The sequence below is a fragment of the Dama dama genome, chromosome 22 (assembly GCF_033118175.1).
Source record: "Dama dama isolate Ldn47 chromosome 22, ASM3311817v1, whole genome shotgun sequence".
In the NCBI taxonomy this organism is placed as follows: domain Eukaryota; kingdom Metazoa; phylum Chordata; class Mammalia; order Artiodactyla; family Cervidae; genus Dama; species Dama dama.
Window position 1 is genome coordinate 37,618,786 of NC_083702.1, and position 14,878 is coordinate 37,633,663.

General features: G+C 36.7%; 1 protein-coding gene across 3 annotated transcripts in view; it reads left to right on the forward strand.

The window, feature by feature from the left end:
* The window catches only part of CCDC91 (coiled-coil domain containing 91), a 374,289-nt gene that overhangs the window by 89,978 nt on the left and 269,433 nt on the right, over positions 1–14,878 (forward strand). For all 3 annotated transcript variants that reach the window (XM_061125198.1, XM_061125199.1, XM_061125200.1), the window contains one exon: positions 2,983–3,061. In XM_061125198.1, coding sequence (XP_060981181.1) covers positions 2,983–3,061 — 79 coding nt within the window. The remainder of the gene's footprint in view (positions 1–2,982; positions 3,062–14,878) is intronic.

Below are 14,878 nucleotides of genomic sequence, written 5' to 3' on the forward strand. Positions count from 1 at the left end.
TAATCATTGATGTTCATGATCCTTTCTTGATCATTTTCAATGTAACTCTGGAATAAAAAAATAAAATGCAGAAAAATTAAAATATATTCCCTCTGAAAGTTAAAATTGATTTATTATTATTGAACACTTGATCATACCCATAGGAATGTTTTAAATTGAGGTAATTAAGTGCTACTGGTGGAAGCACTAAAGAAGAGATTTGAGAAATTGTCAGCAGATGGTTCTGTTGGGATACATATCTATTAGGAAATACTTGTGAGATGAGGGATGAGTGTTGAAGATCTGTGACATATTTTCATGTTTATGCCTGTAATGAGTTGATTTAGTGTATTAAGTACATCGTCTTTTTGTGGCTTACAGAGCTAATTAGTGTGTTTGTGTTGTTAGATTATTCTCTCAGGTTTTAGTGGGATGCTTTGTAAGGAAATTGTTAACTGAAGAAGTCCTGTCTTTTCCTTAATCCTTTTCAGTGTGTGTTCGTTTTATTGAAATATTTTGTAACCCTGTTATTTTTATGGAGCCAGTATAGTCTTGCAGGAAAATCTCTGGATTAGGAGTCAGGATGCCTGAGCTCAAGTCCTGGAAGTACCATCAAGTGAGCTCTGTGATTTTTTTTTTTTAGAAAGACTTTATCTAGTTTGGAACTTGGTGAAAAGGAGATTGTTAAAGGTAGTGACTGTAATTGATGACATTACAATAGGAGAAATGAGACATTAGTATATATTCAGTGTTCTGAATGTCATGAAAGAATGGTATGAGTTTATTTTAGGTTAGGATAAGTTTCTCTCCTGTTGCTCTTTAATATCTGTTAATATGGAAATAATTAGAATATGAAATTACCTATTTTCTACATTTCATCTAAAACTTTTTGTTTAGCACATTGATACACTTTCTGCATTTGCCTTAGTATTTTGGGTTGTTGGGTGATTGAATCTTATTATGTTTCTTGATTTATTTTATCAGAGAACTAAGAGTGGATAGTATTCTCTAGAGTAACAGTTATACTTCAGTGTATATTCAATGGAACTATTCCTTTGAATATTACACAGGTACAAAGCTAACCAACCATTCCAGTTTAATTATGGTTGCTGGGATTCTTTCTTTATACATTCTGTTGTAGAAATATGAAAGATTTCTATCCTTGGGTATATAAACTTTTCTGGGAGGAGACATTTGAAGATCAGTTAAATACATTATGATTCTTTACTCCTAAATACTTCAGTGTGTGTTACTATTTCCTAAGAATAAGGCTATTCTTTTGCTTAACAACAGTACAGTTATCAATGTCAATGAATTAAGCATTGATAGAATATTCTGAAATTATTTTTAATACAGTTAAAAAAATAATTGTATTCTACTTTTAGAAGTATTTTTAAAGCAGAAAAATTGAAAAACGACTAATAGCCAAATGAATAAAAATTGCCACTAGAAAACCTTGTTTTTAATTTGTTTTTTGTCTTTCTTACCTTTTTTCTAGATAAATATATAGTTTTTTACTAGACAAGCACTATCTGTATTTTTATGGGAACATATTTTAGATGTTATTAAGATTGTTTTCTAAAACATTTTTAATGGCTCTAGAGAATCCAGTATATGAGTAAAAGATGATTTATTTAATCAGGTTTCTGGTAAATGTTTAGATTGTATCCAGTAATTGTCTAGTATAAGTAACCTTTTGGTATACATCCTTTTGGGTAAATTTTTACAATTATATGTTTAGGATGAATTCTTAGAAATGGAATGGCTAGGTCAAGGAATATGCAGTATTTTTATTTTATTTTATTTTTTGGCCTTCCCTCATGACTTGTGGGGCTTCCCAGGTGATAGTATTGGTAAATAATCCACCTGCCAATGCAGAAGACTAAGAGAAGTGGGTTCAGTCCCTGGGTTGGGAAGATTTCCTGGAGAAGGGCATAGCAACTCACTCTAGTATTCTTGCCTGGAGAATCCCATGGACAGAGGAGCCTAGCAGGCTACAGTCCATTGGATCACAGAGTCAGACATGACTGAAGTGACTTAGCACATTTTTCATAGTTTGTAGAGTAGCTTCTGTATTCAACATCACTTAACTCCTGTGGCAGATTCCCTCAATTGCTTGTCAATTGCCCAATTGACTGTCTTTTTGGCCGACAACTCAATGCAGAATCCAAACTGAAATTCTGGCCCTTTTTTCCCCAATAGTAATTTTTCTGTGACCTGAACACTTAAAGAGAGACAAAACTCTGCACTCTTACCCACAAACTCAACATTCAGTAATTGACTGTCTCATAGTTTAAAACTGTTTAAAATGAGGGTTTAATTTAAATGTCAGGTTTAGGAATTTTCTAAATGTTGAATGCTGGTAAGCCCAGCTGGTATATTATTAAAGTGAAAGTGAAAGATGCTCAGTCGTGTCCGACTCTTTGCAACCCCATGGACTATACAGGGAATTCTCCAGGCCAGAATACTGGAGTGGGTAGCCTTTCCCTTCTCCAGGGGATCTTCCCAACCCAGGGATCCAATCCAGGTCTCCTGCATTACAGACGAATTCTTTACCAGCTGAGCCACAAGGGAAGCCTGGTATATTATTAAAGCATGTGGGTAAATCTTGTTTCTCTTTTTGATCTTGTGATAATTAAATAAAAAGATTTAGTGTCTATATTTTTGAAGAAAAATAATGTATTTTTCTTATATACATAGGTAAATATTGCAGGTTCAGAAATGAAACTGTGAGGATATGTAAAATAAAATTTCATTGACAGGAAATATATCTGAGTAAGGAAGGAAAACTTTACTCAAGGACAGAGCACAAGCACTGGGGGCAGTGACTAGTAGTTGGAGGTGGTAGCACTGAAGACTGAAAAACAATTTAGTATTCAGAGGAAATTTGAAAATGTGTAGTGTATTACAGAGAATTATACTTGTAGAGTTGGGAGGCTTAATTGCTTAAATAACATTTCTACTTTTCAGATTTTCTAAAATAATTTTGCCTTTGTTTTATAGGCTGCAGAGATTTTTGATGGTGGAAATGGAGAAACCCAAACTACATCTCCTGCCATTCCTTGGGCTGCTTTTCCTGCAGGTACTATAGAGTAACTATGAATGTTTTTCTTACTCTGTCTTTCTTTTGAAAGCACCTTTCTACCTTTGCACTTTGCCTTCTTTAATCTGATAAATAGAATGACCCAAATTTAACCTAGTTTTTTGCATAACTAATTATGAATTGCATAACAGATTCTGAAAATGGTGGCTTGAGGCATGATTCTAAAAATGATACCATCAGCATTGAATGGAATTAAAGTACAATTTGCATTTCCAAATTTGTTTTAGTTTTAGAAAGGTGAAATGCCAAGTAATTTTTTTAGAGTGTCCAGTTCATTAATTAAAGACTTCTTCTTAATATTCTAAAAATTATTTGTTATTCCCCCACAGTATTTAAATTTAGAAGTATTTCTATAGGAAAATCTTTCAGAAATATTAAGAATTAAGCCATTTAAGAAATGAAATACAAAAATAAATTCCATTATTGAGAAGTATTTTGTGGAAGACCTAATGTTCAGTATTAATATAATTTATATCTAAATATTAGTTTGTGCTTTCTTTTTTTTCTGCCAAATTATTGTAAAGTCAGGAGTCGAAGATGAAAATATTCTTTAACAGGTCTGTCTCAGATTATTAGAATTATTCATTTTACAAATATTTTTTAGTACCTTTTATGCATGAGACACTATGTGGATATGTCTTTACTTCAAGGAAAGACAAGGCAAGTGTATGTGTGTATGTAATATGAAGCACATTTGTGATTTTGGAAGAATGATGATTTTGTCATCCATTCCTTTAGCAAATGTTACTTCATGCCTCACATGAGTCAAGTATTATCCTTGAAACTGGTTATATATCATCTATCTGGGCTTTGAAGGATGAATTTAATCTCAATAGGCAGAGATAAGAATGGAGAAAGATTCTGAAGGGAGAAAAATGCATGGAATAAAGGTGTAAATGTGGAAAAGAGGATGGCACTGTTAGGATGCTCATTCTTGTTTGAGGGGTATAAGTGTTGTTTCCTTTGCCTCAAATTGCTCATCTTTTTCCTGCTGCTGCTCTCCCCCACACCCTTAACATATAGACTCGTGTTTGTTTTATGTATTGGTTTTTACTTTAATATTTCTTATTCTGGAAAGTTTTCCCAGAGAACCTTCTCCCATCTACATGTACCTGTTTTCTGACTTTCATGTTAGACTGTAAGTTATGTAAGGGTATATCTGTTCCGTTGTTATGTTTTAAATTGTGAACATAGCACCTGGCTTGTACTTGGTCCTATAATTAAAGAAAAAAATGAGTGAATGAATGAATAAGTAACTGAATAGATGACTAGACTAGGGTGACAGCAGGAGGGGGTAGGAAGACGAGATAATATATTTACATAATGGTTGAGGATTTTCAGGGTGCCATTATGTATTTGTTTATTGTGAAATAGGTAGGGCAACTGCATTCTTCCCATTGTTCAGATGATGAAATGATAGCTTATGAAAGTTTTGGAGTTTGATACAGATAAATATGTTTAGGAATGAAATCTAGTTTTCTTTCAGGTTCTTATTTCAGTTTATTGTCAGTAACTCTGTTTTTTGAGAAAAGCATCAGTAAGACTGTCTGATTGCATGTACGGGTGAAGGATGAGTCAGAATTGATTTTTAAGGTTCCAAGACTTGGTTCTAAAAAGGATGGTATTACCATGAAAAGAAATAGAGAATTTAAAATAGTTGGTTTGGGACAGTATGAGCCCTTAATTAATTTGTCTTAGGCATGTGTATTTCAAGTACCTAGAGTTCAGGAGAAAGGTGGACTGGAGGTCTTGGTTTGGGAGTTTTCCCACTGATATGACAGTTGAAGTTGTAGGAGATCACAGTGGGAAGCTGCGTATAGAAAGAATAGAGTTAAGTAGAGAAATTTGGATGCCCATAGTTAGGGAACAGGAGGAAACAAAGGGACCTGAGAAGTAAGGAGAGTATGGAATAGTGCAACACAGACCTCAGACATAGAACATTTCAAATGGTTTTGTAAATAAAGAGTGAGTTGGCTTAATGTGCCTAGAGATTAGTCTGCTGTAGGGCCGGCAGTCAGTTAGAGGATGATTTCCTTATAGCAACTGGGATAATTTACCTCTGAGACTATCTGTTTTAGCCTTCAATACTGCCAGTGAAAGGAGGTACCTAGGGACATGCATTTTTCTGTAATATTAGCATCATTTACTTAGTGGGATCTTTTAAAACACTGGATTATATGCAGTGCTGATAATGAAATTTAAAAATTGCAGAGTAAATGAAATGCACATGTTGCTTCTTCACACAGATTATTATATCTAGGCCCATCCTTCCTTATGGTGAGGCATCTAATTAATGATATGTGTCTATGCACTTCCTTAATCATAGGAGTTGGAGAATGTAAGATGTGAATGAATATGAAATTATGAATCTCCTTTTTTCTTCTTGCCTTTACTTTTAGTAAAACTGTGAGGAATATTGCCTCATTTCAGGAAAAAGCTGATACTCAGTGAGAATTGGTATAGAATTTAAAGACTCGAGAGAGTTTTCTATAACAGGGTAACCTGAAGTATCCTTTGATGCACATTAATGAAGTCTCCTTTATGTACAGTTGGGAAGGTCCCCTGGAGGGGGAAATGACAGCCCACTCCAGTATTTTTGCCTAGAGAATCCCATGGACAGAGGAGCCTGGCAGGCTATAGTCCACGGGGTCGCAAGAGTCAGACATGACTGAGAGACTAGTACCATTCTGCTCTTCAGTGAGAATTGCCTCAAGCATTTTCCTCTCTCCTTCATAGCCTTACCCTCTAGCTCTTCTCCCTGGCTGTTGTTTGAAGCCTACGAATCAAACTGTGATCTACATAATGTTTCTAGATGATGTCTGCTACTGTTTGCCATTGCTTCTGGTTGTCATACCTGCCTTCATCCCCTGTCTTCTCACTTGAGTCTTATTTTTCTTGTAAAATAAATATAGTTCTCACTGAATTTGTTCCATTTCTCATAATTGCTTTTTGGTCTGAGCTGTATCATTTTTTTTCTGTCTTATTTCCTTGGCCCTTGGCATATACCAATTTGTGCCTTTTAAAATTTATAAATAATAAAAATTTAATAAATAATAAATATGGTAAATTTGACATTATATGCATTTAACCACAATTTTAAAAAAGAACTGACTCATTTGAAAAGACTGATGCTGGGAAAGATTGAAGGCAGGAGGAGAAGGGGATGACAGAGGATGAGATGGTTGGAGGACATCACTGACTCAATGGACATGAGTTTGAGTAAACTCCAGGAGTTGATGATGGATAGGGAGGCCTGGCGTGCTGCAGTCCAGGGGATCGCAAAGAGTCAGACACGACTGAGCGGCTGAACTGAACTGAATTAATGATTTATCAGAATATATTTGATCTACAGTGTTGTGTTAGTGTCTGCTGGACAGCAAAGCACATCAGTTATACATGTACATGTTGATATATCCACTCTCTTAGATTCTGTTCCCATAGAAGTCATTGCAGAGTAGTGAAGAGAGCTTCCTGTGGTATACAGTAGGTTCTTATTACTTACCTAGTTTATGTATAGTAGTGCGTACTTACCTAGTTTATGTATAGTAGTGCGTATATGTCAATCCCAATTTCCCAATTTGTCCCTTCCCCCACCATATTAATCAGTTTTATGTCCAATTTAGTATTTTTAGTTATATTCATATTGCTGTGCAACTAATCTCTAGAACTTTTTCACTTGTAATACTGAAACTCTTTAGCCATTAAACAGTAACTACCCAATTTCCCCTCCCCGCAGCCTCTGTGAACTCCCATTCTGCTTTCTATCTTTATGGATTTGACTACTCTGGATATCTCATATAAATAGAATCATCCAGTATTTTCCTTTTTGTGACCAGTTTATTTTACTTTAGCATGATACATTCTCAAGTTTCATCCAAGTAGTAGCATGCATCAGAATTTCCCGCCTTTCTAAGCCTAAATAATATTCCAGTGTATGTACAGACTACATTTTGTTTATGTGTTCATTTGTCCATGGACACTTAAGTTGCTTCCTTTGGCTATTGTAAATAATGCTGCCTTAGACATTGGTGTACTAATTTGTACTTTTAAAAATATTAGTTATTCAATATGACATTCATCTCTGCATGTCTACTTTAGTCTAAGCCTTGGAGGGCAGGGATTATGTGTTAAAGTTTTTTTGAATCCTAAGTACCTAGTGTAGCATTGTGCCTTGCTAATGTACAGTGCTTGGTAATTGTTTCTTGATAATGAGTAGAGCAGATTTACTTTCAAGTAACTCTTTTTGATATTTTTAATTCTTTGAGAGTATTTAAATAGCCTGTCAATCACAAGTTAAAGGAAGGCAAACTTAAGTTTTCCTTAAAAATTACAGTAATCTAGAAAAAAACACCTGGAAATCTTAGATAATTATTCAAGGATGGCTAACAGGCTGTTTCGTCTGGAGCTCAGCTAACTTTCCTGGTCATTCCCTGTTTAGACAAATAACCTGGGGATAATGATTAACAAGAGTAGCCACAGATTCTCAGAAAGTGAACAGCTATTTAGTTGTTTTTTATTCTGATTTTTTCCCCTGGTCCTACAGTGTGTTGGCAGGTAACAGTAGAGGACAGCAGCAGTTAGGCTAAATTTTAGTTCAAAATAGTAGGAGTATAGAAACAATAATAATAGTATCCAGTTCTTTTACCTCCTTTCAAAAATATTATTTTTTCTAACATTTTCCCAAAGAAAAGTCATTCCAGATTTTGCATATCATAAGATACCAACAAGTTTTTCAATTGGCTTCTTTTTTTTTTTTAATTGTCTTTTTTAAGAACTATGTTTTTAGAAAAACATTTTTTTTGGCTGAGAAATCTATTGTTTCAGAATCCTTTTTGAGCAATTAACTGTCTTTTGTAAATTTTTATAAGACTGGTAATACTCTGCTTTTTAGAAAAGTAACTTTTTGAAATGAATGTCTATCTTTTGATGTACATATGTTTGTGTTCCTTTATACACATGCAAATGTGTGTTCCTTTATACAAATACAAATGCAAATCCACGCGCGCACGCACGCGCGCGCGCACACACACACACACACACACACACGTAAACATATACTCTACTTTTACCTTCATTACAAATTATCTTTCCTACCATAGTCTTTTCAAGGAAGGATTCTATCTTTATTTGACCTTGCAAGTTCTAAGAACATTAGACTGTTAGTCTTTTGTATATTTTTGATTATGTTTTCTGAATTCAGCAGACTCAAAGTTACAGAATCCATGTTTATTTAAGTTAATTATTTAACTTGTTCATTCATTCACTAAGACACTTATTTATCACATGTTTGAAAATATACTGTATATCTGACACAAAGTGCCATGTGCTGTGGATCAACTTATGCCACTTTCAGTGATACCATATGAAAAGAGTCATCTCAAATGACGAGATGTTCCATGAAATGTAATGTTAGTACTGGAAAGTGCTTTTATCAATAACTTTAGCTTCAAATCTATGATAGAGGTTGCATGAAAAGTATATTAAGTCAGAAAGTATCATCATGATGCCATTGTATTCAATGTGGGTGGTGCTGTTTTAGAGGCAGCGCTTTTTTACTTTTAACCGTATAAATGTAAATTGCATGGAAGGCAAGGTCCAAGGCAAAACCTTGAATACTGTCCTTTCCAATGTATTTCCAAGTTCCTTGCAGCACTACACACACCACATTAGAATGCATTGACCATCAAAGGTAAAAGCACATGGTCCAGATAGATACTTTAATCCAAATTAGCTCCTTCAAAACAGCTTATATAGGAAGCAACTAAACTGTCTTTCACAAGCCGACCCTTTATAAGGAATAATGGGAGTTGGATCAGGAGATGTTGAACCGAGTAACTTAGATGTGGTTCACTTTGCATCTGGAGCTATTTGCATACAAAGCCAACAGGAAAGTTCAAGCATTTTTCTCAAGACATTGGCAGAAAGAAACCTGGAAGACAGATGCCTTTTTGATTTCATGGTTCAGTTTTTCCGTTCTCCATTCTCCTGGCCAGGAAAACCTAGGACAACAAATCGATCCTTTTATTAATATCCCATTACTCTCCTTGCTAACCCTGTTTTTCCAGTAGAATCTGTGTTACACATCTATAAGAACTCAGAATCTGAGTCCACACCTTTTTTGTTTGAGAAAAAGTTGTGATATTTTCCTTCAGATTAATTTGTGGTTTGCACACAGGGATAGTAAATATTAACTGAATTCATTGGTCTGATCTTTGAGGTAAAATTTGAAGGTAACTTACTACATGTTCACATACTGTATTATAATAGGCAGTATTGGTGATGTTTGAAGACTTTCCATTGCTTCTGCTTTATATCCACATTGGACATTTTTTGCCAGGACATCAACTGGATTTCAATTGTAGTGTAGTAATTTTCTAATATTGTTACACTGGGTGTTTAAATGGAAGGTTGCCAGTTAGCTTCTTTTTGCTACTTGTATTTTTTTCTTACCTCCTAGATTTTTAACTCACCTTTATTTTGTCTGAAGTCAACCTTATAAATGAGGACTAAAATGATTAGCTTCTATAAAGGTATGAATTATTCCTGTACATATATTAGGCCTTATGTGGATTTTCAGTAATTTATGCAACTTTTGTCTTCATTAATGCATATAATAGAGAATATAATAGTGATATTTATTATGACCTTGAAGATTAGGTTTGTAATGTGCTTTAGAATCCATTATCTCTGACACTGAATGAGGAGTTCTGGTTTTTGCTTTTAGCCAACTGTGTAACTTCTCTGAAACTCACTTATTTAACCTATAAATTGAAGGGCTAGATGTTCTTCCAGAGTTTGAGCTCTAAGTTTATTTCTAAATTTTTTCTGATTATAGTGTCTGTGATACGAGTAGCCTCCAGTAGCTGAATCATGATACCTCATTTTACCTGTGTGGTCCCACTGACACAGTGCTGATCTAATTCCACTTAATCTAAAAACACAGCTGTAAACCTAGAACACAGATGTCAATATAAAGAACTGTAATACTGAAGAGAAACTTTTCTGTGCATTTTAATTATTATCAGTTATTGTTTAAGCTGATTTATTTTCTGGATTTTATGGTACAGGCTGTATCTCTTCTATCTAATTCTGAGCTTGCTTATTAAAAAGACAGTGGTTTCAGCAAAGGAAACTGTAAGGAAGATGAAAAGACAACTCTCAGAATGGGAGAAATTAATTGCAATTGAAGCAACTGACAGAGGATTAATCTCCAAAATATAAAAGCAGCTCATATAGCTCAATAACAGAAAAACAAACAATCCAATCAAAAAATGGGCAGAAGATGTCAACAGACATTTCTCCAAAGAAGCTATGCAGGTGGCTAATAAACACATGAAAAAATGCTCAAAATTTCTTATTATTAGAGAAAAACAAATCAAAACTGCAATGAGGTGTTACCTCTGGTCAGATTCTCCATCATCAAAAAATCTAAACAATAAATGCTGGTGCGAATGTGGAGAAAACAGTGGTGGGGGGATCCTCTTGTACAGTTGATGGGAATGTTAACTGATATAACCACGATGGAGAGCAGCGTGGGGGTTCCTTAAAAAACTAGCAGTGTGATGCAGCAGTCCCAGTGCTGGGCATGTACCCTGTTCCGTTCAGTCACTCAGTTGTGTCCGACTCTTCGCGACCCCATGGACAGCAGCACCCTGAGAAAACCACAGCTCTGAAAGACACATGTACTCTGGTGTTCACTGCAGCACTATTTACAATAGCCAGGACATGGAAGCAACCTAGATGTTCATTGACAGATGAAGGGATAAAGAAGTTGTGGTGCATATATACAATGGAATATTGCTCAGCCATAAAAAACCAAATTTGAGTCAGTTCCAGTGAGGTAGATGAACCTCTCGCATGTTATATAGAGTGAAGTAAGTCAGAAAATAAAGAACAAATATTGTATATTAACACACACATGTGGAATCTAAAAAATAGTACTAATCTTTGTGGGGCAGCAGTGAATACACAGACACAGAGAACAGACTTGTGGACACAGTGGAGTCTGGAGAGGTCAGGACGCGTTGAGTGTCCCATTGAAACATACCTACCGTGCGTAGAATTAGCCAGTGCATACTTGCCGTAGGACATGCAGGGGGCTCGGTGTGGTGCCCTGCCATAGCCTGGAGGGGTGGGATGGGGTGGGAGAAGGTTCTAGTGGGAGGGGACATATGTATACATGTTGATGAATGGCAGAAACCATCACAATATTGTAAAGCAGTCCAGTTCAGTTCAATTCAGTTGCTCAGTCGTGTCTGACTCTTTGCGACCCCATGGATTGCAGCACGCCAGGCCTCCCTGTCCATCACCAACACCCGGAGTTTACTCAAACTCATGTCCATTGAGTCGGTAATGCCATCCAACCATCTCATCCTCTGTCGTCCTCTTCTCTTCCTGAATTCAATCTTTCCCAGCATCAGGGTCTTTTCCAATGAGTCAGTTCTTCCCATCAGGTGGCCAGATTATTGGAGTTTCAGCTTTGGAATCAGTCCTTCCAATGAATACCCAGGACTGATTTCCTTTAGGATGGACTGGTTGGATCTTCTTGAAATCCAAGGAACGCTCAAGAGTCATGCTGTGTATAAAGCAATTACCTCCAATTAAAAAAAAAATGAAGAAAAAGAAGAAAAAATAATGGTTTGATTTTTAGAGTATTATAGAATACATGTAAAAATGTTTTTAATAGAGCTTTGTAGAAATTCTTTCCACATTATTAAAAATGATGAAGGCTTGGTAGTGACTCTTTTCTCTGTAAGATAAAGGTAGTGTTCTGACTCTTGATGACAGTGCTGAATTAGCCAACAGCAAGAGCAACCAAAACTTAGGCTCTGTCTGGCTCAGTAACACTAGAAGTCCTTGTCAAATGTTCTTATACGAATATGTACATTTCCTTATAGCTCTCCTTCTACATTATACTCATTGACTCAGAAAGTAAACTTTTATTGTTTGTGACAGATAGGGAGACATACACATATGTGGTACAAAATGCATGAAATAAAAGGGAAATAATATTAAAGATACACAGTGAGCATTTCTTTTTTGCTAGTCCCCTAGTTCCACGCCCTTGATATAACTTATTTACACTTTCTTTTGAAACCCTCCAGGTATCTGCCAGGCATATAAAATGTGAATGTATCCTTCTCCTCTCTTGAGATAGGCATAGCATACTGTACATACTGTATGTACATGCTAACACCTCCTGCTTTTTTCCCCACATCAGGAAATTTTGCTACAGGAGAACTTGTTGATCTTCCAGATTCTTGTTAGTAGTTGCATACACACTTTTGCATGGATGTGGCATTATAGATGTAACCGGTTATTTTACTGTCAGTTTTTTGCTGTTACAAGTAGCCCTGGAGTGAATTTTCTTGTATGTATTTTCACTGAAGCTGTTTTAATTTAGCTGATAATATTATATTGTTCATGTATCTTAATGGAAATATTAATTAAAATTAACATATTTCATTTGTTAATTTTACTAATATGAGCAGAAGGCAAACATTCTCTTACTCTAAATAATGTCAAATTTTATATTTATGTGGCTATACCTAAGAAAATGTTGGTCACATTGGTTACATAAAATGACCACACTCATGGTAATTTTATGAGTATGTGCTTAGTCGCTCAGTTGTGTCCAACTCTTTGCCACTCCATGGACTGTAGCCTGCCAGTCTCCTCTATCCATGGGATTCTCCAGGCAAGAATACTGGAGTGGGTAGCCATTGCCTTCTCCCGGGGAGCTTCCTGACCCAGAGATCGAACCCAGGTCTCCTACACTACAGGCGGATTCTTTACCATCTGAGCCACCTGGGGGTGGCAGTATTTTTTAATGTGTCAAATAATGTTTATTGCAACACTGTTTATAATAGCTTAAACTATTCTTGCCTGGGAAATTCTACGGAAAGAGGACCCTGGTGGACTGTAGTGCACGGGGTCACAAAGAGTCAGATACAACTTAGTGACGTTAAACAACAACAAAGCCAGTTTTCTTTGGAATTCTAAACAGTCACTAAAATTCCCCTGCAGTGCAGAAGTCACAGGTTGGATCCCTGGTTTGGGAAGATCCTCTGGACAAGGAGATGGAACCCACCCTAGTATTCTTGCATGGGGAATTCCATGAATATTGGAGCCTGGTGGGCTACAGCCCATGGGGTCTCAAAGAGTCAGACAGGACTTATGACTAAACAAGAACAGGAAACAACCCACATGTCAATCACAAGGAGAAAGCTTAATATTTGGGGATAAATTTATTTGACAGACAACCACACACCTGGAGAGTTAGCAAACCACCACTGTACATAAAAACAGGAAAGAGTACCCTAAACACAGGCTCTGTTTCCGCAGTGTCTTTAAGGGATCAGTCAGAAGTCTCAATTGACAAACTGTTCTGTAATTCACATCCTAGTGCGAAAATCTGAAGTCTGCAGTGTCAGCCTCTGTTTGGAGTCCTGGAATTCTTGTTCTTCATGAAGTTGAGGGTTTTGTGTTTGGGCCAGAGAGCTAGGCTCGAGACCGGTTCATAGTGGTACCCATGTCTGAATCTGCCAAAGGGTGGAAGTCATCATCTTTTTACTCACTCAGGACAGCGTGGGGTAGGGAGTGGGGAGTAGATTTCAGATAAAAGGGAACTGTGGATGAATGGGGTAATATGAGACTAGGAAATACTTCTGGCTTAAATTCTCTGGATGAAGGTCAGAGGCAAAGACCAGACGTGAAGCTAACAGAACTGCCTGTGTCTCTCATCCCTTCTATGCCTTTCCCCCTGGGATTCTTGTTTTAGACTCTAAGGCCTACCTCAAGCTGAAAACAATACAATTTTCTACTGTGGGAAAATTCAAGTGGCCAAACTGAAGTTTGAGGGGCCCATGGGATCCTGACACTTGACAGGATGATTGGACCAGCATAGCCAGAGGTTCTGCTGCTGTGCCTGCTCACACCTGACTCGATGTCTTTGGACTGAGGTCTTCTCATGAACACTGTTGCTTCAGTGTTTCTTTGTGCTCACTCAGGTTGAGTTTTCAAGTACTTCTTCCTCTTTTTGAAGGTTGGGTATTTGATCTTCTCAAATAGAGTCTCCAATCCTCTGTGCTGTTCTATAGATGCTGCATTTCTGGGGATCCTCTTTGAGGAGTATCATGATTTCTTGAGATCTTTGAGTCTTCTGATCTTACTCTGTTCCTGTTCCCTCCTTGTGGTTTTATGATCTGCATCCCACCCATCATCAAATACGGTAGGTTCTATGTTTAATTAAACTCGGGTATCTTTACACTTCTCTCTACTTCCCTAGTTGTGTGTGAAGTCGCTTGAGTCATGTCTGACTCTTTGTGACCCTATGGACTGTAGCCCAAAAGGCTCCTCTGTCCATGGGATTCTCCAGGCAAGAATGCTGAAGGGGGTTGCCATGCCCTTCTCCAGGGTCTCTTCCTGACCTAGGGATTGAACCTGGGTTTCCTGCATTGCAGGCAGATTCTTTATCGTTGAGCCATTGGGGAAGCCCATTTTCCTAGTTACTGCCCCAGTCAAAGGTCCCATCCTGTCTTTCTGAGATAACTTCAGGAGTTTTTTTCCCTACTCTTAAATCTCTCACCACTTTTAAGTGGGACCCAGAAGTATGGGCTCCAGTGAATACTCGTAAGTAAATCTTGGCTATATGTGGAATTTGATTTTAAAGTTTAGAAATGTCTGGGTTTTTTTTTTAATCTTTATGGATTCCTGAATTATTGCTGTTGCTATTCAGTTTCTAAGTCATGTCTGATCTTTGCAACCCCGTTGACTGCAGCACGCCAGATTTCCCTG